This window comes from Gorilla gorilla, chromosome 18, assembly GCF_029281585.2.
Source record: "Gorilla gorilla gorilla isolate KB3781 chromosome 18, NHGRI_mGorGor1-v2.1_pri, whole genome shotgun sequence".
NCBI classification, from domain to species: Eukaryota; Metazoa; Chordata; class Mammalia; order Primates; family Hominidae; genus Gorilla; species Gorilla gorilla.
The window spans coordinates 21,282,233-21,309,826 of NC_073242.2; the positions used below are offsets into that span (position 1 = coordinate 21,282,233).

The 27,594-nt window shown below is 48.5% G+C and overlaps 2 protein-coding genes and 1 non-coding gene across 8 annotated transcripts in view; all 3 read right to left on the reverse strand.

Moving 5' to 3' along the window:
* The window catches only part of POLR3E (RNA polymerase III subunit E), a 37,044-nt gene extending 22,972 nt beyond the window's left edge, over positions 1-14,072 (reverse strand). For 3 of the 5 annotated variants that reach the window (XM_019011673.4, XM_019011672.4, XM_019011675.4), the window contains exons 1-6: positions 13,939-14,072; positions 8,458-8,531; positions 6,254-6,304; positions 3,250-3,327; positions 2,435-2,550; positions 1,965-2,047 (exon numbers count right to left, since the gene is read on the reverse strand). In XM_019011673.4, the coding sequence (XP_018867218.1) occupies positions 1,965-2,047; positions 2,435-2,550; positions 3,250-3,327; positions 6,254-6,304; positions 8,458-8,493 (364 nt within the window). In that variant the 5' untranslated portion in view covers positions 8,494-8,531; positions 13,939-14,072. Of the gene's footprint in view, positions 1-1,964; positions 2,048-2,434; positions 2,551-3,249; positions 3,328-6,253; positions 6,305-8,457; positions 8,532-13,938 lie in introns of those variants that run through there. The other 2 variants (XM_063699539.1, XM_055365463.2) reach the window with 1 other exon arrangement.
* A 181-nt stretch (positions 14,073-14,253) lies between these two features.
* TRNAL-AAG (transfer RNA leucine (anticodon AAG)) lies at positions 14,254-14,335 on the reverse strand. The gene has a single exon. It is a non-coding gene; the product is annotated as a tRNA-Leu (tRNA).
* Positions 14,336-22,724: 8,389 nt separating this feature from the next.
* EEF2K (eukaryotic elongation factor 2 kinase) overlaps positions 22,725-27,594 on the reverse strand; it is an 84,137-nt gene continuing 79,267 nt past the window's right edge. For both annotated transcript variants that reach the window (XM_031002903.3, XM_063699540.1), the window contains one exon: positions 22,725-27,572. In XM_031002903.3, coding sequence (XP_030858763.2) covers positions 27,463-27,572 — 110 coding nt within the window. In that variant the 3' untranslated portion in view covers positions 22,725-27,462. The remainder of the gene's footprint in view (positions 27,573-27,594) is intronic.

Below are 27,594 nucleotides of genomic sequence, written 5' to 3' on the forward strand. Positions count from 1 at the left end.
AAAAACCCTAAACATAAAAAAGGTACAGTAAAAGTATAGTATAAAAGACTAAAACCAGCTTATAGGACAAGCTGCTCTGGATGAGTGAGTGGTGAGTGAATGTGAAGGCCTATGACATTACTACACGCTACTGTAGACTTCATACAGACTGCACACTTAGGCTACACTAAATTTATAAAAAAAAAAAAAAAAAAAAAAAAAAAAAAAGGCTGGGCGCAGTGGCTCATGCCTATAATCCCAGCACTCTGGGAGGCCAAGGCTGGTGGATCACCTGAGGTCAGGAGTTCGAGACCAGCCTGGCCAACATGGCAAAAACCCTGTCTCTACTAAAAATACAAAAATTAGCTGGGCGTGGTGGTGTGCACCTGTAGTCCCAGCTACTCGGGAGTCTGAGACAGGAGAACTGCTTGAAACCGGAAGGCAGAGGTTTCAGTGAGCCAAGATTGAGCTACTGCACTCCAACCTGGGCAACAGAGTGAGACTCCCTCTCCAAAAAATAAATCAATAAATACATTTATGAAAAATATATCTTTATTGTATATGCTTTTTTTCAAGACAGAGTCTTGCTCTATTGCCCAGGCTGGAGTGCAATGGTGGAATCTCAGCTTACTGCAACCTCCGCCTCCCAGGCTCAAGCAATCCTCCCACCTCAGCTTCCTCAGTAGCTGGGACTAAGGGATGTGCCACCATGCCCAGCTAATGTTTGTATTTTTTGTAGGGAAGGGATTTCACTATGTTGCCCAGGCTGGTCTGGAACTCCTGGGCCTGCCTCGGCCTCCCAAAGCACTGGGATTACAGGTAGGAGGCAACACACCCGGCTATATGCTTTTGACCTTTTTTTTTTTTTTTTTTAAACTTTTTAAACTTTCTACTAAAAACTAAGACACAGGCCGGGCATGGTGGCTCACACCTGTAATCCCAGCACTTTGGGAGGCCGAGGTGGGCAGGTCACCTGAGGTCAGGAGTTTGATATCAGCCTGGCCAACGTGGCAGAATCCCATCTCTACTAAAGATACAAAAATTAGCCAGGTGTGGTGGTGCATGCCTGTAATCCCAGCTACTCGGGAGGCTGAGGCAGGAGAATTGCTTGAACCCAGGAGGCAGAGGTTGCAGTGAGCCGAGACTGCACCACTGCACTCCAGCCTAGGCAACAGAGCGAGACTCTGTCTCAAAACAAAACAAAACAAACGAACAAGCAAAAAACTAAGACACAAACATACGAGTTAGCCTAGGCTTACACAGGGTCAGGCTCATTAAGACATCACTAGGTAAGCCAATTCTTCAGCTCCATTATAATGTTATGGGACCACCGTTGAGTATGTGGTCGGTCGCTGACTGAGACGTAATCACACAGCGCGTAGCTGCGAATGAAGAAGCATGTGGCTTCTTTCACTTAGCACAATGTTCTCAAGGCTCATCTGCGTGGTAGCATCACTGCTTCATTCTTTTCCATGGTCAAATAACATCCCATTGCGTGAATGGACCACATTCTGTTTCTCCATGAATCCAGCGGATGGGCATCTGGGTTGTTTCCACTTTTTGGCTATCATGAAGATGCTACTGTGAACAACTGTGTATGGTTTTGTGTGGACACATGTTTTCATTTCTTTTGGATAGATGCTGCCTAGGAATGGAATTGCTCTGTCATAAGCTTCATATTTAAAGACAAAATTCTGTCCCCAAACTTATGTTAGCTACTTGTATGTATCTGTGTCCCGGGAGGACAAATGAACTTGGAGCCCCACCCCATCTGGTCAGGCAGTGTCCAGCCAGCAGTCCACAAAGGTGGCCACTTCCAGTCCCCTGACAATGTGTCATTTCTGTTATTTCCACACCTGCCCGGCCCCCACAGGTGTCTAGCTTTCAGGGCAGGTGGGAGATGGACACCAGGCTGGGGAGGTACTCTCCCTGCCCAGCCCCCCCCAATGCCATGTCCCCACTGCGGGACACCCAGCCCCGGGTACCTTGCCTGTAGAGTGCAGCGGCATAACGGGATGTGTTACTGGTGGTCTGGGAAGAGCAGAAGGTCTGCTTGTCCATCAGCTTCCTGGAGCACAGGGAGAAGCAACGTCACAGGGGAAGGCAGCTCCGAGCCAGGGCCTGTGGCCACAGCGCACCCCACCCCCCAGACACTTTCTGAAGTGCCACAGCCAGGGACCAAGGCCGCAGGGCAGCCTACGCGGGTCTCAGGAGGGCAGCCTGGGGATGAGAAAACCCATGGCCTTGTTTGTAGACCAAGAGACGAGGAGTGGGTAGGAGCTCTGGGACCAGCTAGTTCAGGAGGGCAGAGTCTGAGACGGGCCCAGCCCTCCAAAGGCTGGGACACTGGTGGGGAGCCCAGTGACGGGGCAAAGGGGGTCAATGTCTTTAAGGTCTTTCGGAGGCTCCTGTGTGAACGCAGGGAAACCGGACAGGCTTGGGGCCGGAAACTCACGAGGAATACGTGCTGGTCTCGTCGGCGCAGGCCCCGTCCACGTTCAGCGCAATCTGCTCCCCTTTGCTGCGGCAATAGTTGGGGTTCAGGGTGTCGATGGCCATCTCAAGCTCTACCTGGAGGCACCAAGCACCCCCACCAGCTATGAGGACCCCAAGGCATGGCTCCTCAAGGGACACCCCAACCCCCCCATGGCCACCTCCTAACCAGGTCCCTGCCCGGAAGCGAGACTGATACATGTCCCCAAGGGCCCCTGGACTTCAGTCCACACCAAGGGTCACAAACCCAAATTCCAACAAAAATGTCAGAAGGAAGCGGAGAGTCCTGTAATCTTGTTTGTCCTCTACTTCACTCCCAAAGACCTAAATTAGGTGCCAACACTTAAAAATCAAGAGATTTCTCATAAAAATCCTTATTTCCCACTTCTCTTGAAAAGCCAGCAGAACTGGCAATACTGGGACGGCACTTCCATGTGGCTGGAGGGGCTAGAGCTGCAGACCCTCCATGGATAGGCGCTAGATTCTCTTCCCATCAGACCTACTCCATGTTCACCCGCCCGCCCTCGTCTTATCCTGGGAACCTAAGCTCACATCTGGCCCCATTCTCTCATTCATCAGCCTCATGCGTCCCTGGCCTCTCTGGAGCTGCCCATCCCTGTCTTTCTGGACACTTTCCTTCTTCAGCTTTCAAGGGCCTGGGAGTTGCTGGTTCTCCTACTTCTCCAATGACTCCTTCTCTGAGCTTCTCGCCTCCACCAGCTCCCACCCTCATCACCCTCTCTTTCGGCCCCAACTGCCCTCAGGGGGCAGCCCCACCTTCTGCTGCTTGGGCTTGATCTTGGCTGAGAGGTGCGGAATGTCATCGTAGGTCATCGAGGCTGGACGCACAGGGTACTGGGGAGGGGAAGGGAGCCATTAAGTCCACTCTGCCCAGCCATGCCCAGAGCTGGGCCCTGGCCAAGAATCAACAGCTATCTCCAAGCCCACCCCAAGCAGAGACCGGCCTTACCCTACCACAAGGGTACAAGCTGCCCAGCCCTACCATGAGGCACCCCTGCCAGTCTCCACCTGCAGCCCTATTCTCATCAGCTCCCCACGGCCTCCTTCCAAAGGGCCACTGCAGGATGTCTCTGACTTCCGAGGGACGTGTCTACACACAGGAACCCAAACCGGCACGCTGCTGCTCCAGGAACCCACAGAGCACAGCCATGGGAGGTGAGGATGGGGGTCCAGGGCCTAACTACCAGTGGACAGGCCATCCGGGGAGAGAAGGACGACCAAAAGGAGTCCACGAGGAAGCAAAGAGCGAAAGCAACACCGGCACGTGCTGCTCACTGCTGAGGCCAGATGACGGGCAGGTGGGAATTCGTGATCCCATTCGCTCTCCTTATCTGGTTGTGTGAGCTTCCTCACAAGATGCTGGAAAAGGGAGCCAGGCAGCCATGGCCCGCTCTTATCTTTATGTGAATGGCTCACACAGCAATGCGCTCAACACGCAGGGGCTCCTGTCCACATCTGTCCTCACAGTACACTGTCCCTCTCTCTCTCAGGTGAAGGAGTCAAAGTCTGGACCCCTCCTCAAATGCTCTGCCTGGTCTCACGACAGCCTGTAGAATGAGCCTGGTGGAGGCATGGCAGTGCGGAAAACAGGCCCTTTCAGATCAGCTACATTCTAGCGCAAGGAGACGGTCATTTCCTAAAAGCTCACTCACACAGCAAAGCCGTGACTCCTCCCTGCTTCCTGGGCTGGGGCTGGGGGCAGTTCTGAGATCACCTGACTGGGGGTGGGAAGGCTGAAGGGCGCAGGTTCTGAAATCACAGGCCTGGCTTCCAGTCCTCATCCTTCCCCTTGCTAACTGTGGACTCAGGCAGGCACCTCGCCTCCCTGAGGCTAAGCATCCTCACCTCCCAAGGCCGCTGTGAGCACGGAGGAGGCAAACAGAGCCGATGGTGGCTCAGGGTTTGGAACTCTGGACACACGGGGGTCACTGGCACCTCCACCATCACTTTGCAGCCAGTCAAGGAAGCAGGGTGAGCAGGCACACAGGACAGGCCCCATTCCCACGGCCTATAAGGGTGAACCCCAGGGAGTGGAGGCCAGGCCCTCCCAGCACAGGCTTACAACATCGCTGCTGTGGAGTGCCCCAGGCCTCCGTGCCCGTGAAGGCCTCCCTGTGCCTCACGTTCTCATGTGCATCATGGGATATGAACACTGACTCTAACTGTGGGAAGGTAACATGGGGCAGAGCAGCCCAGCAGTGCCTCAAAAAGCTAAACGCAGACCCAGCAATTCTGCTACCAGGCATATACCTAGAAGAAATGAGAATTCACGTTCACCATAAAAACTTCTATGTGAATGTCCACAGTGGCATTATTTATAATAGCCAAAAAGTAGAAATAACCCAAATACCCATCAGCTGATGAATGGATAAACAAACTGTGGTCTCCCATACAATGGAACATTATTCATCAGTAAAAGATCAAATATTGGCTGGGAGCGGTGGCTCACACCTGTAATCCCAGCACTATGGGAGGCCGAGGCGGGCAGATCACAAGGTCAGGAGTTCGAGACCAGGCTGGCCAACATAGTGAAACCCCATCTCTACTAAAAATACAAAAATTAGCCGGGCTTGTGGCGCGTGCCTGTAGTCCCAGCTACTCAGGACGCTGAGGCAGAATCACTTGAGCCTGGGAGGCGGAGGTTGTGGTGAGCCGCAGTCAAGCCACTGCACTCCAGCCTGGGCAACAGAGCAAGACTGTGTCTCAAAACAAACAAACAAAAAAAGAAAAGCTCAAATATTGATGCAGGCTATAGCTACCATGCAGATGAGCCCTGAAAACATCATGCAAAGTGAGAGCAGCCAATCACAGAAGGCCACATACTGCATGATTCCAGCTATGTGAAAAGTCCGGAATAGGCAAAACCATAAACAGAAAATAAGGGGAATGGTTGCCTGGGGTTGGAGGTGGGAATGGGGGGCACAGACTGATCGCTAATAGGCATGGGGTTCCTTTAAAGGGGGACAAAACTGTCCCAAAACAGACTATGGCGCTGGTTGCACAGCCCCATGAGTAGACTAAAATCCATTGCATTACACACTGAAATGGGGAAACTGTGTGGTGTGTAAATTCTATCTCAATATATCGGTTATAAAATGTAATAATCACCACCATAGGGTTATTGTGGGGTTAAAGAGGTAGCTGAGGTAAATGCTTTCAACAGTCTGCATACAGTCAATGCTCAATACATGTTGGCCACAGTGACAAGCTGCTGGCCCAGCAGCAAGGGGAGGGGGCAGAGGTAGCAACCCGGGGCCCTCGCAGCTGGCAGGACTGAGGGCTCACAGACGCTGCCATGGAGCTGCCCCTTGGAGCCTCCATGACAACAGCGGCCATCATCACTGGCACCAACTCTCTGCCAGGCGGCATCCTAAACACTTCACTGTGGACTCAGCCTGTCCTCCTGGGGACCTATGAGGCAGGCATTATCACCATCACCACTTTGCAAGTGAGGAAAGTGAGGCACAGAAGGATTAAGAAACTTGCCCACGGTCTTGCAGCTATGGTGTGATGGAGTTGGATCTCAATCCGGTCTGACCCCAGAGCCCCAGCTTTAACTGCTGCACACTTCTGCCTCTCCTGTGTTCCTTCAGTTTTCCCATCTTTGAAATGAGACCAATATTAACCCACCCACGAAAGCAAAGAGACCACACCGAGAACCCTAGCTGAGGTTTCCCATCGTTTCCTGCCCGTGTTCCTGAGTCCACACCACCCATCCACACCTGCTTCTCCTCTCTTTACCTTCAAGTCCCATAATTACCTGAAATAGATACAGCTTTTCCGCCAGACTCTTGGCCAAGTACACATCGATCTGGGAAGAAGGGAAGACGACTTAACCGGGAGACTGGACACAGTGCTGACTTCCCCGGGCTATGCCAGCGCTTCCAGCTTCAGTTAAGGGCAGTGGCTCAGGGAAGCAGTTCGGGGAAGGAGGAAATAGCTCAGCTCATGCTAAAAGCAAGCGGATCCAAGGCTGCACACTGGGTATATTCAGGAATCCCTCCTGAAAGCTCCCAGGGGAACCAGGGCAAGAGTTCACCTGGCACCCCCACCCAAGTTCACAATCCCCCAGTAAGCACACATCTTCCCTGGGGCCGCACTGATCGGGAAACATCCTACAGCCTGGGCAAATGCTCTTCTGAGAGGCAGGCAGGCGAGGGCTCACCTATGCCTGTGCCTCCTGGCTGGGCCCTCCACCTGCCCCTCCTGGACCAGCCTGTCACCCCTTCTTAGGGGGTCTGCAAGGCCCTTTGTGACTGATGGCTCCACTTCCTTTCTTCCCAACACTAACCACCCCCACCCCGCCACGCAGCAGTTTACCTTCCTGCTTCCTAACTCCTCCCATAAACCACATGCTCTCCTGCCCCTGGGCCTTTGCACATGCTTTTCCCTATACCTACAGAGCCCTTCACACATGCCTCCCCTGAGCCTTGACTGCTCGCTCCTCCAAGGACTTGGCTGAGGCACAACTTGGGCAGGAAGCATTCCAGGCCCCCTGGCTGCAGAGGGCACTGCCTCTGTCCTCGGAGTCCCTTGGACTCTTCTATCCCATCACCAACCCCCCTATTGTAACTCCTGCTACTGCAGTGTAGATGCAGCTTAAATGCATCTAAATAACTCACATCTAATAACTTAGCAACATCCCCCAAGCAAGGAAAAACCACCTCTATTCATCTCCGAGGACCTTCTCCTTGCCCCTGCCCTTCCCACTGAAGGTCAGGCTCTGCATATAAGGAGGCTGAAGGCAGATGCAGTTACTTTTTGCCTTTTGCCTTCCAAAGGTCTAAGTCCTGGGTTAAAAGGATTCTGAAAGGTGAGTTTGACTATCAACAGCTTTCTCTAAGAAGGGAAACCTGGGCCGGCCATGGTGGCTCATGCCTGTAATCTCTGCACTTTGGGAGGCCCAAGGTGGGTGATCACTTGAGGTCAGGAGATCGAGACCAGCCTGGCTATCATGGTGAAATCCCATCTCTACTAAAAATACAAAAATTAGCCAGGTGTAGTGGCGGGCGCCTGTAATCCCAGCTACTCAGGAGGCTGAGGCACAAGAATCGTTTGAACCCAGAGGCAGAGACTGCGGTGAGCCAAGATCACACTACTGCACTCCAGCCTGGGAGACAGAGTGAGACTCCGCCTCAAAAAAAAAAAAAAAAAAAAAATTAGTCGGGCGTGGTGATGGGCACCTGTGATCCCAGCTACTCAGGAGGCTAAGGCAGGAGAATCGCTTGAACCTGGGAGGTGAAGGTTGCAGTGAGCCGAGATGGCGCCACTGAACTCCAGCCTGGGCAACAGAGCAAGACTCTGTCTCCAAAAAAAAAAAAAAAAAAAAGGGAAATCTGCCTCCCACTGCCTGTACCCGGAGACTCCTGCCTCATCAGTCTTGCCCACAGCCCATTAGCTTCCCAGGGAAGGGGACCCTGCCCTGCTCACTGATGTGTCACAGCCCCCAGCACACAGTGGTCCAGTGAACAGCTGCTGAATGACTACATCTGCGTAAGCCTGGGAAGGAGGGACTGCTGAGCCCATTTATTCATTCATTCATTCACCAAATAGTCGCCGGGTACCTGGGTGCCAGGCACTATACTCGGCTTTGCGGCACAGCAGTGGACGGGAAAGAAAGCAATCAACTGATATATAGGGGATGACAGGGGCTAGGCCAAGTATGAGTTACCGCCAAGGTAAGGGCAGAGAGAGGCACGGGAGGGTGCAGGAGGGGAGCTGGGTGTGGAAGGGCAGTCAGGGAAGGCCTCCCTGATGAGGTGATGCCAGATCAGAGACCTGAAGGAAGGGAGAGGTCAGCCACGCAGGGGTCTGGGGGACAGCAGAAGGGACCAGGCAGAGGGAACAGCAAGGGTTAGGGGTCCCAGAACATCAACAGGTCCCAGACTGGCCTGAGGACACATGGAAAGGACCCAATTCCACTGCCTGTAGCCCCGGTGGCAGGGGACAGAGAGCAGCAGTTACCTCCTGTACAACTGGGTCATCCTCTTCATTGGCCATACTAGAGGAGAGCCAGCCGCGCAGTCCTTCAGCTCGATCTGCAAAGGAGGGCGAGAGACTGGGACCATCAGTCGTTCAACCAACATTTCCTTGTGCCTATTCTGCAACAGGCCCTGCACCGGGAGGGGGAGCCCACAACCAACCAACCAACCAACCTTCTTTCTACATCTACATTGAAGTCAACAATGGATGACCAACCCTATACCCCATTAGCCAGAAGAAATAAAGAAAAAAAGAAACACTCAAGCAGCGGGTGCAAGCGGGTAGACCAAGCCAACACGTGTGGGCTGCACCTGCGGGGAAAGGCAAATGACTGGCTTTAATGGTTTCTTCTCTGCTCACAGAGAATTCACTGCCAGACAGAAGGATAGAGGTTGGCTGGTCCCAGCCATGATTAAAACACTGGAGAACTGAGGGCCCTGGGGACGCTTTAAAGAGGAGCCAGAAGTTGAACAGGAAGACAGACAGTCCAAAGCTCTCTGATATTTGATTTTCAAGCTGACTTTAACTCGAATCGTGAGTGAGATGACTCTTCTGTGTTTTTGGTCTAAAAATGACCTCTTCACACACTCTTCTGTCCTGTATTCAACACAATGACCCTATGAGGTGTGGTGATTGTCACTGTTTTATAATGAACAGACTGGAACTCAGAGATACTGTGTGCGTTTTGACCCAAAGTCACATAGCAAGCAGGATGATGAACTGGACTTCAAATCCAGGCTGTCTGACCTCAGGTGACAGGTACAGGTAGGGGAGTTGAGAGGCGGGAAAGGCCTTTCTGCTGGGGAGGAGGCACGTGAGGTGCGCCTGGAAGAAGAGAGAGCTTTGGGCAAGCCATGACAACAGAGGGGAGGAGAAATTCCAGGAAGAGGGAAGGCTATAGGTCTCCACGGGGCAGGTTGAGTATTTCAGCTGGTCTGCCCCTTCACATACCCAAAGAGAAGAGGGGTGGTCATAGGTAGGATGGTACTCAGGCACCCCCAGGCCTCAGCAGTTCCCAAACCTCTGCTCTTCAGTGAGACTAGCATGAATTTTTTTTTTTTTTTTTTTTTCTTGAGACGGAGTCTTGCTCTGTCACCCAGGCTGGAGTGCGGTGGTACGATCGGCTCACTGCAACCTCTGCCTCCCGGGTTCAAGCGATTCTTGCCTTAGCCTCCCAAGTAGCTGGGATTACAGGCATGCACCACCAGGCCCGGCTAATTTTTCTATTTTTAGTAGAGACAGGGACTTGCCATGTTGGCCAGGTTAGTCTTGAATTCCTGACCTCAGGTGATCTGCCCACCTTGGTTTCCCAAAGTGCTGGGATTACAGGCGTGAGCCACTGCGCCCGGCTGAGACCAGCATGATTTTTGTCTGATCTACTTAACATTTGAACTATCTAATATTTATTTATTTTTAAGACATGTCTCGCTCTTTCACCCAGGTTGAAGTGCTTTGCCGTGATTTTGACTCACTGCAACCTCTGCTTCTTAGGTTCAAGTGATTCTCCTGCCTCGGCCTCCCAAGTAGCTGCAATAATTGGCATGCACCATCCGCTCAGCTAATTTTTGTATTTTCAGTAGAGACGAGGCTTTGCCATATTGGCCAGGCTGGTCTCGAACTCCTGGCCTCAAGTGATTCACCTGTGTTGGCCTCCCAAAGTGCTGGGATTACAGGCATGAGCCACCACACCTAGACAAAAGCCAAAGTCTTTATCATCCCATGTAAACCCTAAACAATCTCCTGCCCCTTGACCTGCCAGACCTCATCTCCCACAAGCCTCCTACCCTCCTCTCTGCTCCAAACCCACTTCTGGGGCTTTGTAGCTGCTCTACCCCCCCCCGATAACCTCATGGTCCCCCCTTCACCTCTTTCCGGTTTTTGCTCAAATGTCACCTTATGGCTAAGACCTTCCCTCTCCAAATCACATTGCAAACTGCCTCCCCCACCCCTCAATTCCCTTCTCTGCTCTGGTTTTCTCCATAGCAGGTGTCTATCACCATGTGACAGTTTACAGCTCTGCATCTGTGCCCATCTCTATTGCCACTAAGCTGTAAGCTATGTGAAGGCAGAGATTTTGGTCTATTTTGTCCCTTGTGGTACCCCAAGTGCCTAGTACACAGCAGGCACTCAATACATGTTTGTTGTCTAAATAAATGAACCATGGGAATGCTATTTAATAGGAAGCTACAGAAGGATTTCGGGCAGAGGAAGACACTGAGCGGGTAGAAAGAGAAACTTCAGGGAAACAGCTATCGTAACAGTCCCAGAGATGGAGGATGGAATGAAAATCAGGAGTCGCATCTGGACAGTTTCAGTGCATCTCGACTGTCTGCTGTGCAGACAGAGGGCAGTGTAGAGCGGAGAGCCCAAGGCCTCACCCCATCTGCACCGGCTGCCAAGTGCCACAGATATGTCAAGCTCCTGCCTTCTCTGCAGCTGGGCAGTGGACAACTGAGAGGCTGGGGCCTGGGAGGTTCCCAAGACGCAATTGTTCTTTCTTGGCTATTGCTATGCCCTGTTGGCCTCTGCCCTGCCAGGGATCAGGGAGGCTGAGGTGCCCTGTCAGCTAGAGAGCTGGAGCTCCTTCCTCTGGATAGTACATCTGGGTTGATACAAAGAGTGTCACCTCCCTTCATCCTCCAGGCCGAGGTGATCCAACTCAGTGGCTTTCAAAGTTTTCAGCCTAAGATCCACCACAGTAAGAAATCCATCTCATATAAATAACCCAGAACATACATACAGTTGCATAACTGAAACAAGGTTTCACATAACCATAACTGTCCCTACTATATGCCAGGCAGTGATGTTTTCTACTTCATTCAAAACAAAAAATGCTAGCTTCAATTCCCTTAAATTGATTTTACTTCCCACTAATAAATTTTAACCTGCAATGTGAAAAGCACTCATCCAAGTCTCCCTATGGCTCCTTATACCTACCTCCAAGTCTCCCAGCAACAGTGAGTCTTTGGAAAGAAGTAAATCAGGCTGGCATGGTGGCTCATGCCGGTAATCCCAACACTTTGGGAGGCTTAGGTGGAAGGACTGCTTGAGACCAGGAGTTCGAGACCAGCCTGAGCAACATAGTGAGACCCCCCCCCGCCGGTCTCTCTTTAAAAAAAAATGTTAGCCTGGCATGGCCTGCAGTCCCAACTACTTGGGAAGCTGAGGCAGCAGGATTGGTTGAACCCAGGAGTTTGAGGCTGCAGTGAGCTATGATCACACCACTGCACTCCATCCTGGGTCACAGTGTGAGACTCTATCTCTACTGGGGGGAAAACAAAGCCAGGCACGGTGGCTCACACCTGTAATCCCAGCACTTTGGGAGGCCGAGGCAGGCGGATCACCTGAGGTCAGGAGTTCCAGAAAAGCCTGGCCAATAAGGTGAAAACCCGTCTCTACTTAAAATACAAAAATTAGCCAGGCGTGGTGATGCACGCCTGTAATCCCAGCTACTCGGGAGGCTGAGGCAGAAGAATCGCTTGAACCCAGAAGGCAGAGGTTGCAGTGAGCCGAGATCTTGCCACTGCACTCTAGCCTGGGCGACAGAACAAGACTCCATCTCAAAAAAAAAAAAAAAAAAAAAAAAAAAAAGTAAATCATATTATTTCCCTGCCTAAGACCTGTCAACTGCCACTGTCACATAAAATAAAACCCAAACTACTTTCCATGAGCCACCTAAGGCCCTACATAATCTTGTCTCTGTCTTCTCCTCACCATCCAGGCTGGTAGCCACTTGCTGGGCCTCCAACAAGCCAAGCCCCAGTCCACCCCAGGTCCTTTGCACATCATCTATTCTCCCACAGGGATTTCCAAGGTTGCTCCTTTTTATTAAATATCATCACTGCCTGCAGGAGAGGATAGGTTCCCTGACCACCCTATTTTAAAAGCCTCCCCCAACCTCCTCCCAGGCCCTACCACATCTCTGTTTTCTTTCCTTGGTGGGTCTCATCTTAATCTGGAACTACCTGGTCTATTTGCTCAGGTGTTGTTTGTCTTCTGCAATAGAATGTAAGCTCCATGAAGCCTTCTCAGTGCTTCAGTTTCATCAACTATGAAATGCAGACAATCATACTTTACTTCATCAAAGCTGTTATGGGGAGCATTACTTTGAAAAAAAAAATCCACTGCTGGTTCACTCAATACCTAGAACAGTGCCTGGCACGAAGTTGACACTCAATATAGTACAAAGAATACTTTATATTTAATCTTCTCATTAGCCCTATCAATAGAGATTTATCATCTTCAATTTCGAAATGACGAGACTGAGGTTCAGATATAAGCAACTCATCCAAGGTGGAATGAGGACAGAAACTTGGGTCTCGCTATGTCAAAGATCCTTATTCTTATTCTTAATCACTATACTGCACGGTTCTCTGACAAACGGCAGTATGGTTAAGTGGGTAAGAGCTTGGACTCGAGAACCAAACTGTGCACGTTCAAATCCCACTAGAGCTGCTTGGCATCTGTGACCCCGTGAGTTGTCTGGGTTTGGTATTCCTCCCTATTTTCATCCCTAAAGTAGGGAAACTAAGTACCGACCTCCAGACCCCTGCGGGGAGGAGTAAGGACAGGACGCTAATAAACGTAACCTCTGGGAAGGTTTGTTATTACTTGACAACATGTTTTCTGCCAACGTAAGCGGGTAATGACGCTAAGCCACAAGTCAAACGCTGCAAGCAGGAGCGTCACCCGGTTTCTACTGAGCCGTCACCACAACCCTATGAGGTAGGAATTTCTATTATCTCCATTTCACAGATGAGGAAACTGTGGAGATCGCTAAGATCTCTTCTTTCCGCCTCCAAGCCCAAGGAATTCTAAAGCTAACCCAAAGGAACGACCTTGTTTGTTTACTGACACCTCCTCGGACCGAATGGTCAGGGCTGTATCCGGAACACAGAGTTGGCTCAGTAAACACTGAATGGTTGCCTGAATAAATGAATGAGGAATCCCGGGCCTCGCCGGGCAGAGGCTAATCCGGTTCAGCTGCGAAGTGGGGGCTCCGGCAGGCGCAGGTGCCCTCCCTGCCCATCGGGGCGGGCCGCCGATCCCGAGCCTCGCTGTCCAATGGGTTTCTGCTCCCTCGCGGGTGGTCAGGCCCCCCTTCTCACGCCCACCACGCAGTCCCTGCCGCGAGCCGCCACTACACCCGACGCGCGGACAGGTGTTTCTTCCGTAGGAGGCCTCCCAGGCCCGGATGGGGCAGGTCGGCTGGACCCTGAGTCACCGCCGCCAGCGTCGGCGGCGGCCTCCCCAACTCCCAGGTGTCAGGTCAAGGAAGTCAGAGTCCGGGGTCGGCCTGGAGCCGGCTGCCCCTCCTCCCCGCCCGAGTCCCGAGAGGCCTCCAGCTGCTAGGCACAGCGCGGCGCGGGCCTCCTTGGCCTACTCGGGAATCTAGCCCAGGCCCACGTCATGAGTGCGGTCCGGCTCAAGCCCCAGCTCGGGCACTGCCAAGACGGGACTCACCTCTCCGCGGGGGCCGAGCGCGGACGGCGGCAACGGCCCAGTTACCCGCGGGCTGCAGAGGCGGCGGCGGCCCGGCTCTCCTCTCAGGCGGCGGCCATGTTGCTGGTGGAGAAACTCCGGCGGACACGTGGGGGGAGCGGGCCGGCCCCAGCGTTTCCTCTTACCCACAATGCCCCGCCCCGGTGCACGCGGCTCCGCCCCCTCCGCCGCGCCATTCATGCAGGCCGTGAGCCCCGCCCTGCAGCAGGGGGCGCTGATGGCACGCGCAAAACTGAGCCGGGAGTGTATGCAGCGGGGACAAAAAGATATCAACCCTGGCAGCGGTGGGATTCGAACCCACGCCCCCGAAGAGACTGGAGCCTTAATCCAGCGCCTTAGACCGCTCGGCCACGCTACCTAGCTGCAATGTGTTCCTGCCAGAAAGCTACTTAATGCTTTTGCATTTGCATTTAATCTGGACTTTGCGAGGCGTTTTCACTGAGGTTTTTTTTTGCTTAACGTGTGTTCAAGGTGATCCCTATAGAATTATTTTAAAAAGCCGTGTTTTGGAAAATAAACACTTGCTCCAGTCTTTAGACCCAGGTTGGTTCCGAATAGGTATTAGAGTAAAACGCATTTTTAGAAACTTTACTCTGAGTTGGATGGTTAACCCGGAGACCCCTGGTTACCCCACAGGTAATCCATACGACTCGGATTGGGTGTCTCCGGGAGAAGAAATTGATCTGATCAGAAACATGCACCAGGGGATCTGACGGCCAAACCCTGGAGCTGGTCTGGGCAGTTGTCTCTGAAAAATTATGTTTAAATTTTTACTTACACAAATAACACGCGAATTATTGCAAAATATTTAAACTTTGCAGATAAGGTACAAATGCTCTTTGACCTTGACTCGCATCCTAGGCCCCTCCGCCGAGGTAACTAACCATTATTATCAGTTTAATATGAACTATGGTTTGAATGTGTTCCCCCAAATTTCATGTGTTGGAAATTTAATCCCCAATGTGGAGTATTGTGTGGTGGGCCCTTTAAGAGGTGATTAGATCATGAGGGTGGAGCCCTTATGAATGGATTAATCTCTTCATGGATTCATGGATTAATGGGTTAATGGATTAATGGGTTATCTTGGGAGGGGGACTGATGGCTTTATAAGAAGAGGGAGAGAGACCTTAGCTAGCAAGGGAGCAGCTCAGCACCCCCTCCATATGATGGCTTGTACTGCCTGGGAACTCTGCAGGGGTCCCCCACCAGCAAGAAGGCCCTCACCAGATGCACACTCTTGACCTTGGACTTCTCAGACTCCATAACTGTAAGAAATAACTTCCTTTTCTTTACAAATTACCCAGTTTCAGGTATTCTGTTATAAGCAACAGAAAATGGACTAAAACACTATATATCTTTCTAGATCTTTTGCTGTGAATTTATATGTTTATATCTATATGGATATATATAGATATATCCATAGAAGATAGCTTTGTTTTTATTGTGTATGGATTTTAACACAAATATTGTCACATTATTCATATAGATCTGCAATTGGCTGTTATTTTTCACCAGACTGTATTTTAAAATACCTATCCGTGTGGATATGCAAAGATATTAAAAACAAAAATGCACAAAAATTACAAAGAAAAAAATTATCATCCATAGTGCCACCACCTGGCATTAAATTAATGACTTAGTATTGTGGCATTTTTTTCCTTTTCTTTTTTCTTTTCTTTCTTTTTTTTTTTTTTTTTTTTTGATGTGGAGTCTCGCTCTTGCAGTCCAGGCTGGAGTGCAGTGGTGCGATCTCCGCTCACTGCAACCTCTGCCTCCTGGGTTCAAGCGTCTCTACTAAAAATACAAAAACTAGCCTGGCGTGGTGGCACATGCCTGTAATCCCAGCTACTCGGGAGGCTGAGGCGGGAGAGTTGCTTGAACCCGGGAGGCGGAGGTTGCAGCGAGCCGAGATCCCACCACTGCACTCTAGCCTGGGCAACAGTGAGAAACTCTGTCTCAAATAAATAAATAAATAAATAATAGATCACACTATTACAAATAGAAATTATTAGACCATTGCAAATAGAAATAAGGTCCCCTCCCATTCTCCCCTGTCTATAACTGTCACGAATTTGATGTGTATCTTTCCAATAATTTCTTACATTTTTACTATAAAATTTATGAATAATATCTAAAATGGTTATCTGTATGTTTTTCACTTATATAAATGTCAGCACATTGTACTGATATCCTAAAACTTGCTTTTCTCATTTCAACAGTATTATTATTATTATTATTATTTTAAGAGAGTGTTGCTCTGTCACCCAGGCTAGAGTACCACAGTGGTGCAATCATAGCTTACTGTAGCCTAGACCTCCCGGGCTCAAGCCATCCTCCCACCTCAGCTTCCCAAGTGGCCAAGATTACAGGCATGGGAGACTGTGCCAGGCCCAGCATTATGTTTTTGAGGTCTGTTATGATGCCTATAGATCTAATTCATTCATTCCATGCCATGTACAACTTTTAAGTTGTTACTAAATTTTTGTCATTACACACAATATGGCAGGAAGTATCCTTGCACATGGCTCCTTGTCTTACGTATAGACATTTCTCTAGGGTATACACTAGAAATGAAATTGCTGGTCTATATTTATACTTTCCCTAGTATTATATAATAATAATATTAATAATAGGCTGGTCTTGGTGGCTCACTCCTATAATCCTAGCACTTTGGGAGACTGAGGTGGCAGGATTGCTTGACGCCAGGAGTTCAAGACCAGCCTAAGCAACATCGAGAAACCTTGTCTCTACCAAAAAACAAAAAAAAAGAAATTAGCCGGGCATGGTGGCATGTGCCTGTAGTCTCAGCTACTTGGGAGGCCGAGGTGGGAAGATCCTTTGAGCCAGGGAGGTCAAGTCTGCAGTGAGCCGAGATTCAGGTGCTGCACTCCAGCCTGGGTGAGAGAGTGAGACCCTCTCTATATAGATATAGATATGCATATATTTTTCCATTTTGCCAAATTATATGACTTTTGATGACTTTTTTTTTTCTATTTCTTCCTGAGTCAACTTTGGCAAGTTGTCATTTTCTGGGAAAACAAAGCCCCATTACTTGATTTTTCACATTTATTGGCGTAAGAAATCTCAAATATCCCTCATATCTAAGGTTTTGTCCTCTATCATTCTCTATCGTTTCTCTTTCCCTCTGTCATTTACATGGGTTACTTTCTCCATTAGTTCTGTTCAACACAGGGAGTGGAGTCAATGCTTAAGGTGACTGAATGGGGGAATTAGGCAGGAACTCTACGAACGCTGGTGATGCTTTAGACACATCAAAAACCATATAAATCACACTTTTATAAGTAGAATTCTCATTTTGCATTGACTGGTATTAGACTTTTCAGGGCCATGATTCAAGTTTCTGGCTAATATCCAGTTGGTACACACCCCTAACATTTGGGCATTTTATGTCTTTCCTCTTCAACCCCTCCTTAGCCTGGCTTTTCTCCCCCTCCATCCACCACCATTTTTTTTTTTTTTTTTTTTTTTTTTTAGAGAGACGGGGTCTTGCTTTGTTGCCCAGGCTGGAGTACAGTGGTATGATCACAGCTCACTGCAGCCTTGACATCCTGGGCTCAAATCATCCTCCCATCTCAGCCTCCCAAGTAGCTGGGACTAGAGCCATGCGCCACCACACTGGGCTAACTTTTGTATTTTTGTAGAGACGGGGTCTTGCTTTGCTGCTTAGGCTGATCTCAAGCTATCCTCCCACCTCAGCCTCCCAAAGTGCTAGAATTACAGGAGTGAGCCACCACACCTGGCCATCCATCTACCTTTAACATATGTAATGATATGCAAAGATTTTCTTGTGCTAGAAAAGTTTGTTGCCCTTCAAGACATTAAAAAAAAAATACAGAAGCAGCCATGGATTGAAGACACAGGGTAGGCATTGTGGGGAGTTCAAAGCTGAATGAGGAATAACCCCTTTAAGTCAATAGGAGTGTTTGTCATGGTATTTTAGTACCAGGAAGGACTTTGTTTGTGAGTTGGGTACTGGATTTTCCAAAAGAAAATATCCTCACAGTCAAGGATAATTGCTGGCATCTTTGCCCAGTCTGATTTTTCTAGGAACTGCCTGACCAGCCAGAGAGTGTGTCCCTGGCAGCCACCTTTGTGCTGCACGCCCCAACCCCACAGCCATGGCTAGTGGGTTCTACCGTTCTTCAGTGGACGTAGGATTCAGGTTGGACCAATCAAATTCTCTCTTGAGAATGTGAACTGAGACTCCGTGAGTTACTGATTTTGTTTTTTTGTTTGTTTGTTTGTTTTGAGACAGAGTCTCGATCCATTGCCTAGGCTGGAGTGCACTGGCGTGATCTCGGCTCACTGCAACCTCTGCCTCCCAAGTTCAAACAATTATCCTGCCTCAGCCTCCCAGGTAGTTGGGATTACAGATGCACGCCACCATGCCGGGCTAATTTTTTTGTGTTTTTATTAGAGATGGGGCTTCACCATGTTGGCTAGGCTGGTTTCGAACTCCTGACCTCAAGTGATCTGCCCGCCTCAGCTTCCCAAAGTGTTAGGATTACAGGCGTGAGCCCCCGCACCCGGCCTGATTTGTTAATTTGACCGTGTTGCGTTGGAATTAGTCTCTGAGGCTGGCTAAAACTAGGAAGAAAGGGGGATTTCGCATGGCTATATTCTGTGAGGTGAGTTGGAGAGGTAGACAAAAGCCAGTGTATAGAAAAAGAGGGAATGAGAGAGTGAGAAGAGCGGAGTCAGGGAAATCCTGATGGTTTTCTGGCTTCCAGCTCCAGACCCTTTCCAAGGCCCAGTGGGTTGTCCACTCTTGGAGGCATCCCTTTATCACTGTAATAAATTCCCTTTCTCTGCTAAAGCCCAGTGCTACTTGGTAGCTGTCAACTGTAAACAATAACCCCCTCCCCCTTGCAAGGCAAAGGCTCAAATGAAGCTGTGTGTGTGTCTTTGTGTGTGTGTGTGTGTGTGTGTGTGTAGAATTTTTTTTTTTTTTTTGAGACAAGTTCTTGCTCTGTTTCCCAGGCTGGAGTGCAGTGGCACAATCATTGCTCACTGCAGCCTTGACCTTCTGTGCTAAAATGATCCTCCCATCTAAGCCTCCTTAGTTGCTGGGACTGCAGGAGCATGACACCATGCCTGGCTACTTAAAATTTTTTTTTTTTCACAGAGACAGGGGTCTCACTGTGTTGCCAGGGCTGGTCTTGAACTCCTAAGGCTGAGATATTTCTGCTAGAACATTCTGGAGCAACTTGTCTCTTTCTACAAACACATACTGAGCAGGATGCTTAATTAAGAGGAAGCCTGCAGGGAAACAGCTGATCCTGGAAGGCACAGCACCCTTTTGAGAGTTTCTTACAGTCCAGCAGCCCCTTACACAGTTTTCTCATGACAATCAGACATGAAATCAATGAGCAAGAGATGCAGAATGTTGCATCAGAACCCCTGGACCTACAAGGTCTCAGCAGCGGGATGCCTGACAAGGGAGGGATGGGCTGAAACTCCGACTATTCTTTGTGTGCCTGTCCCTATATCATAAACACTAGGCTGTGGATAGTGGAAATGGGTGTGGGGTCTCAGTCCTGGATCCCCTCCATTCTTTCCTCCCTTGCTCCCATAAAAGGAAAATGCTCTCAAACCTGGCCTGAGACCATATCTTTCTGTAAGAACCTCCTTCTGGAAAGAAACTAGCATTTCTGATAAATGCTCGAGCATTGAGCATTTTTCTTTTGAAATTTAAGAGCATTGAGATTTACACTGGGAAACTAGCTTTCTACTCACCCAGTTGATGGTCATTTGTCAGTCAAGAGTGCAGTGACCTTTAACGGAACATTCTTTTCTATTTTGTCTAACAGTGATTATCTAATCATTTTCTTCTCCTAGAAAATGTCTCTATCAAGATAGAGGTCAGAAGAGTGGCCAACATTTTTCGGGGTGGAGAGAGGGTGTATTGCCTGGGAAGGGGTCCAGGGGGGCTTCTGTAGGCCTGCAAATGTTCTAATATCTTGAATTGGGTTGTTAAGACACAGATGTGTACAAATGTAAAAATTCATCAACCTGTATACTTAAGAGCGTGCAGTTTAATCTACATAGGCAGACTGTAATAAAAAATAAATTTTTAGAAAATGTCCCTACCAAGTATAAATCTTTGAATTCCCAGTGGGTTTACACTTGCAGCAAGACTGTGATTTTTTTTTTTTTTTTTTTTTTTAAGATATGGGCTTTCACTGTGTTGACCAGGATGATCTTGAACTCCTGGCCTCAAGCAATCCTCCCATCTTGGCCTCCCAAAGTGCCAGGGTTACAGGTGTGAGCCACCACGCCCGGTCAAGACTGTAATAAAATTTTGATGTATGCTGTAACAAAACCAACAGAAAAGTTTTCTTTATTAACTTCTCTCTAATCTTTTTTTTTTTTTTTGAAATGGAGTCCCATTCTGTCACCCAGGCTGGAGTACAGTGGTGTGATCTCGGCTGACTGCAACCTCTGCCTCCTGGGCTCAAGTGATTCTCCCACCTCAGCCTGGCTAATTTTTATATTTTTAGTAGAGATGGTGTTTCACCATGTTGGCCAGGCTGGGCTCTAACTCCTGACCTCAAGTGATCTGCCCACCTCAGCCTCCCAAAGTGCTGGGATTACAGGCGTGAGCCACGGTGCCGGGCCTCCTCGTGCCAATTTCTCAGCCTTGCAGGGCTTGTTCAGCAATGAAAATTGGGTTTTTCTCAGATTTCTCTACTGCTGATCTAGGATCCAGACTTCTTGGGTCTGTTAATTCAATTACAGTCTACCTACTTTCCAGCACCCAAAACTTGCTGTTCAATCCTCTTTCTCTTCATCCTCACCGGCTTCTGCTATTTAAAAACAAACAAACAAACAAAACAAACAAAAGAATCCACTTCCTGTCATTGCAGTGGGGATTTAGGAACAAGTGGACCTAAATCTGTATGTTCAACCTACCGTGCATAGTTATACTAATGTTCAAATTTCTTAAAATTAAAAAAAATTAGCTTAAAACCAAAAGATCAACTGGTAACCAAGATTTTCTTAAGCTTGGAATTAAAAAAGCACTTTAGGCTGGGCGTGGTGGCTCACGCCTGTAATCCCAGCACTTTGGGAGGCCAAGGTGAGTAGATCACCTGAAGCCAGGAGTTTGAGACCAGCCTGGCCAACATGGTGAAACCCTGTCTCTACTAAAAATACAGAAATTAGCCAGGCATGGTGGTGTGCGCCTGTACTGCCGTGCCAGCTACTAGGGAGGTCGAGGCGGAAGAATCGCTTGAACCCGGGAGGCGGAGGTTGCAGTGAGTTGAGATCGCACCACTGCACTCCAGCCCGGGTGACAGAATGAGACCCCGTCTTAAAATAAATAAATAAAAATAAAAAAACACTTTACCATGTATTATCTTCTCTGAAGCTTACAACTCTGTAATGGTAAAAATTATTCTTCAGGCCGGGCACGGTGGCTCACGCCTGCAATTCCAGCAGTTTGGGAGGCCAAGGCCGGTGCATTGCTTGAGCCCAGGAGTTCGAGACCAGCCTGGGCATGATGGCAAAACCCTGTCTCCACTGGAAGAAAGAAAAAAACAAGATGAAACACAACCTGCCCCCCTTCAAAATTAGCCGGGCGCGGTGGTGCTCACCTGTAGTCCCAGCTACTCGTGAGGAGGCTGAGGTGGGAGGATAACTTGAACCTCGGAGGCAGAGGTTGCAGTGAGCCAAGATCTTGCCACTGCACTCTAGCCTGGGCAACAGAGTGAGACTGTCTGAAAAACAAACAGAAAAACTCTATGTTTTATAGATGAGCAAATGAAGAAACAAGAGGTTCTAATACTTTCTCTAAAGCAAACTGACAGCAGACAAGCCAAATCTGGAAGGCTTTGAAAAGTTATTAGAATTTATTACAAATGTTAAAGAACAGAAGGCCTTGCATTTAAAAAAAAAAAAAAAGTTTTCAGCAGCTCTTGAAAAATTGGAAAATAGGGTAACATTGAGCCTGCGCTTCCCATGGTGGCAATCATTTGAAGTTGAATCATGGCTGCCCCTTTCAGATGGGGTATGAGCCTTCTCGTTGACCCCTGCCTGCAGCAGCTTGCTTTATTTATTTATTTATTTATTTATTTACTTATTTGAGACAGTCTTGCTCTGTCGCCGAGGCTGGAGTCCAGCGGCGTGATCTCAGCTCACTGCAAGCTCCACCTCCCGGGTTCACGCCTTTCTCCTGCCTCAGCCTCTGGAGTAGCTGGGACTACAGGCGCCCGCCACCACGCCCTTTTTTTTTTTTTTTTTTTTTTAATGTATTTTTGGTAGAGACGGGGTTTCACCGTTAGTCAGGATGGTCTCGATCTACTGACCTTGTGATCCACCTGCCTCAGCCTCCCAAAGTGCTGGGATTACAGGCGTGAGCCACCGCACCCGATCCCCCACCTTTTTTTTTTTTTTGAGATGGAGTTTTGCTCTTGTTGCCCAGGCTGGGGTGCAATGACAGGATCTGGGCTCACTGCAACCTCCATCTCCCGGCTTTAAGCAATTCTCCTGTCTCAGCGTCCTGAGCAGATGGGACTACAGGTGTGCGCCACCGTGCCCGGCCAATTTTTGTATTTTTAGTACAGACAGGGTTTCGTCATGTTGGCCAGGCTTGTCTGGAACTCTTGACCTCAGGTAATCCCGCCCGCCTCGGCCTCCCAAAGTGCTGGGATTACAGGCCTGAGGCACCACGCCTGGCCATTTTTTTTTTTTCCCAAACCAGGAGACATTTGAGTCTAAGACAGGAAAGAAAGAAAACACTTTATTTGTAAAGAGAAAATGGAACTTAGTACATATGCCAAAATAAATCTGTAACGCAGGCCACTTCTCTGGGCCCCATCTTGAATAGGTTAAAGGGTTACCTTAGAGACTAGAAACACAATTAAGAGGCACAAATCCACACAGAAAATATGCATATTTTGTCTCCTTTCCCCCCAAAACAAGCTGCATATACTTGTGTAAACTTGTTGATTTGTAAAACATGTCTAGTACTGCAGACAAATGTGTGGGATGAAAGGAAATAAAAGCCATGAAAACAGGGCCAGGTGCAGTGGCTCACGCCTGTAACCCCAATGCTTTGGGAGGCTGAGGTGGGAGGATCACTTGAGGCCAAGGAGTTCAAGACCAGCCTGGGCAACATAGTGAAACTCCGTCTCTGCAAAAAATAATTTTAAAAAATTAGCCAGGCGTGGCTTGGCATGGTGGCTCATGCCTGTAATCCCAGCACTTTGGGAGGCCGAGGCAGGTGGATCACCTAATGTCAGGAGTTTGAAACCAGCCTGGCCAACATGGTGAAACCCCCGTCTCTACTAAAAATACAAACATTAGCTGGGCGTGGTGGCAGGTGCCTGTAGTCCCAGCTACTTGGGAGGCCGAGACAGGGAGAATCGCTTGAACCTGGGAGACAGAGGTTGCAGTGAGCCAAAACGTGCCATTGCACTTGAATCTGGGCAACAGAGCGAGACTCCACCTCAAAAAAAAAAAAAAAAATTAGCCAGATGTGATGGTGCACATCTGTAGTTTTAGCTACTTGAGAGGCTGAGGCAGGAGGATCACTGGAGCCCAGGAGGTTGAGCCTACAATGAGTTATGATCATGCCACTGCACTCCAGCCTGAGTAACAAAGTGAGACCTTGTGTCTTAAAAAAACAAAAGCCACTAAAATAGCAACAAGAGCAGTTTACTTGGCTTGGAGGTCAAAGCTGCATTTGATAAATTCCCAGAGTAGTCAGGGGGAGAACAGATATTCAGGAACACTGGGGTTTGGGAGTTTTTTCCTCTTCTTTCTTACACCCATAAAGCCACCTATCCATTCATTCATTTTATTCTCTTGCCTATAGCAAAACTGAAAGGGCCATTAAACTCCAGTTTAAATTTTATTCCCAAGATCCTCTAAATAGCAGCAGCTCTCAAATCCCAGCTCCAGCTTAGTGGCTTGCTAGCAGTGACACTGTGAAAAAAAATCTAGCTGGCAGAACCTCAGTTTCTCCATTTGTGAAATGAAAGTACTGGATGATAATCCTGGCTCTGCCAATTTCCTGGGCTTTCACCTGCTTCTTGCACTTGAAGATGGTCTCTGATATCGTCCCAGTTGGGCTGGAATGTCCTGGGTTTTGCTTTAGGTTTTTGGCATGTCCAGCATTTGTGGAAAAAGAAGATGTCCTAACTATCTTCAGAAGGCACAAAACTAGGGGTTTTTCTTGTTTTTGGTTTTGAGACGGAGTCTCACTCTGTCGCCCAGGCTGGAGTGCAGTGGCGCAATCTCGGCTCACTGCAACCTCTGCCTCCTGGGTTCAAGCGATTCTCCTGCCTCAGCCTCCCGAGTAGCTGACTTCAGGTGATCCGCCCACCTCAGCCTCCCAAAGTGGCGTGAGCCACTGCACCCAGCCCAAACTAGGTTTTGAAGGTGGAATAAGTTCTCCTAGCTCAGAAGGATCTCAACCTCTTGCAAGTTACTTTTCACTTTTAACGGCCCTTAAAGAAGTTTTTGCTTAGCTCTGTATCCAGGCCATCTCTCCCTCCCCGAAGAGCAACAGACCAGCAACTGACATTAAGGTCACATGGGTGGGTGGGGAGTAGAATTGCGGGGGTGACAGTTCCAGCCAATCCAGACAACGAATCATTAATTGTTTGGAGGAACCAGAGCCTCAAAGGGTGAATGCACTGACTAGGGCTGGCTCTCCATCTGTTCACACATTTGTTGAGTGCCTACTCTATGCCAAAGCACTGTGTTTTGGTGCCCTGGGGAGCACAAAATTGAGATAGCTCCTGCCCTCAGGGCTTAATAAAGTAGCTCTTAGTCAAGGGTTAGAGCAAGGGTTGACAAACTACAGCCCAAAAGGGCCACCTGTTTGTGTAAATAAAGTTTTATTGGAACACCAGCCACACTCATTTGTGTTCATGTAGTGTCTGTGGCAGCTTTTACATTACAACAGCAGGGTTGAGCATTTGCAGCAGAGGCTATATGGCCTGCAAAGCCTAAAATCTTCACTTTCTACCCCTTTACAAAAAAGTTTGCCAATTCCTGCTAGAGAAGAGATGACATACAACTAAGAACTTAAATGAGTGATCAGGGAACACAAATTATTTACATAATAAAATTTCAGAGAGGGGGGGGCTGGCTGAATTTAAAAAGCATGAATTACATGAGGCTTGATTACTGTGAAGAGATAAGTCAACTTAAAGTTACTTACATTTAACATACAATTTATATGCACTGGTTTAAAACACGCACACACACACACAAAATGTAACACAAGCCAACTACTGATCTGGTACAGATGACAAAAGGGTGATCAGTTCCAACTTCAAAAGGAAAACTGGCTATGATGAGTCCATATTGAAAAAGTCACTGTCATTTATGGGTAGTCTAAGGGATTTTTTTCAAGGGTAATTTTACCTGCTTCATTGTTCATTTAAGGGTACACACTGAACTTTGGAACTAACGCTTGCGTGGGTTCGTGCCTCCAAAGCAGTCAACACTGAAGTCTTGGCTGGGCTCAGTGGCTCCTGCCTGTAATCCCAGCGCTTTGGGAGACTGAGGCGGGAGGCTCGCTTAAGCCCAGGAGTTCGAGACCAGCCTGGGCAACACAGTGAGACCCCATCTCTATTTCAAAAATTATAAAATAATAAAAAGAAAATAATCTCTCTGCATAAGCAACAACAACAAACCCCACTAAGGTGTTGAAGGACCCATTTTAATGAATAGTTAAGAATGGTTTGTATGTTATACTCTGCTTTTTTATGTTTTGACTTTTAAACAAAGAAAAAGAGGCTGCTTTTGCATTTAGGGTTGATCAAAGCAGTCTGTCTTTTTTTTTTGTTTTGGTAGAGACAGGGTCTCGCCATGTTTACCCAGGCTGGTCTTGAAGTCCTAAGCTCAAGCAATCCTCCCACCTTGGCCCCCCTCAAAGTGCTGAGATTACAGGCGGGAGCCACCGCACCTAGCATCTTTGCTATTTGAAACATCAAATGAAATCATACTAATGTGAGAGCTGAATTCCGTTGAAAGGAAAAGCTCATTAAATAACAATCACCATTGTCTAGCCATGGGGAGACTACTGGAATTAATGAGTGTTTATAGTTCTTGCCCTCTCATCCTCAAACATCTTAGATAAAATCCCAAGAGACTGCTGCTGAAAGCGTCCTGCTGTAAATTACAAGAAAATCAGCCCAGCTTCAAGCAGAAAATGCCAAGGACCAGGGCTGGGGAGCAGATTTCACGTAAGGACATCCGGACACTAAGAAAACACCAAGGAATACTGTATAAGAGACATTGCAGTCACGTTGTGGGAGCTGCCACTGAGATGCAGAGTGTGTGTCTGCTTGGAGAAAAGGCTCCCACATTCCAAGCCGCTGTCCTTACGTGTAAAAGCTTTGAGGTGCACCCTCTTCCACACTAGCTGATGTAGGAGTTAGAGGTAGTAAATGTGTGCATACAAAACTCAAACCTGTTTTGAAAAGCCCACCGTAGAAAGCATGCTTAAAAAATGGAATTCGGCTGTATGCCAGAAAGTCAGTAGCATTATGGAAGGAAATTGAACTAGAAGTTTAAAAAACAGCGAATATGCAGGCCCTTCCCCACGGTAGAAGGGAGCCTGGGTATTGTGCAATCTCACACCCACTGAAAAAATGCCATGCATGCCTCTAAATGCTCTGAGAAAGAATGCTTTGCACTAAGCCACAGCAATACACGCCCCATGACTTAGGAAAGCCAGCGTGCAGTGCTTCATTTCTCATCCCGATGCACAAAACACAGGGCTCCATGGGCCCGACATTTCAGTCCAGCCTGAAAAGACTAGTGAGCACAGCCCTAAAATTGTCCATTCAAGGCAAAAAGCACTTTCTTATATCTCGTGACAAAAAAAAAAAAAAAAGAAAAGAAATAAAAATGAAAATAGAACCACAGAACGGGCAGGCATGGTGGCTCACACCTGCAATCCCAGCACTTTGGGAGGCTGAGGCAGGTGGATCACCTGAGGTTAGGAGTTCGAGACCAGCCTGGCCAACATGGTGAAACCCCATCTCTACTAAAAATGCAAAAATTAGCTGAGTGTGGTGGTGTGCACCAGTAATCCCAGCTACTTGGGAGGCTGAGGCAGTAGAATCACTTGAACCCAGGAGGCGGAGGTTGCAGTGAGCTGAGATCATGTCATTGCACTCCAGCCTGGGTGACAGAGCAAGACTCTGTCTCAAAACAAACAAACAAACAAAACCACACACAAAACGGTATGTTGGTTCATTAGGCTGCTTCTTCAAGCCCCCACTTCCCCAAAATACTGCCCTAAGAGACAGCTATAGAGTCTCTGCTGGTAGCTGCCAAGAAGCAAAGACATTTTTCAAGAGTCAAAAAATGAAATATAAAATTTGATTTTACAACACACTAAAAATGCTTCCCCTCCCCAAACTAAATAAGTTGTTGTTGTTGTTTTTTTAATCTTTCTTCCTAGCCCGTTTGCTTGGGACTAGCCGGCAGTGATTTTCCTGGTTACTCCTCCATCTGGGCCCAGGCCTCTTCAGCCTTTTGGTAGTACTGGTTGGCCAGTCGGCCCTTCATGGCTTCCATCGCTGCCTCTGCTGCCTGGGTATACAAGTCCCCTGAAAGACAGCAAAGGGGGGC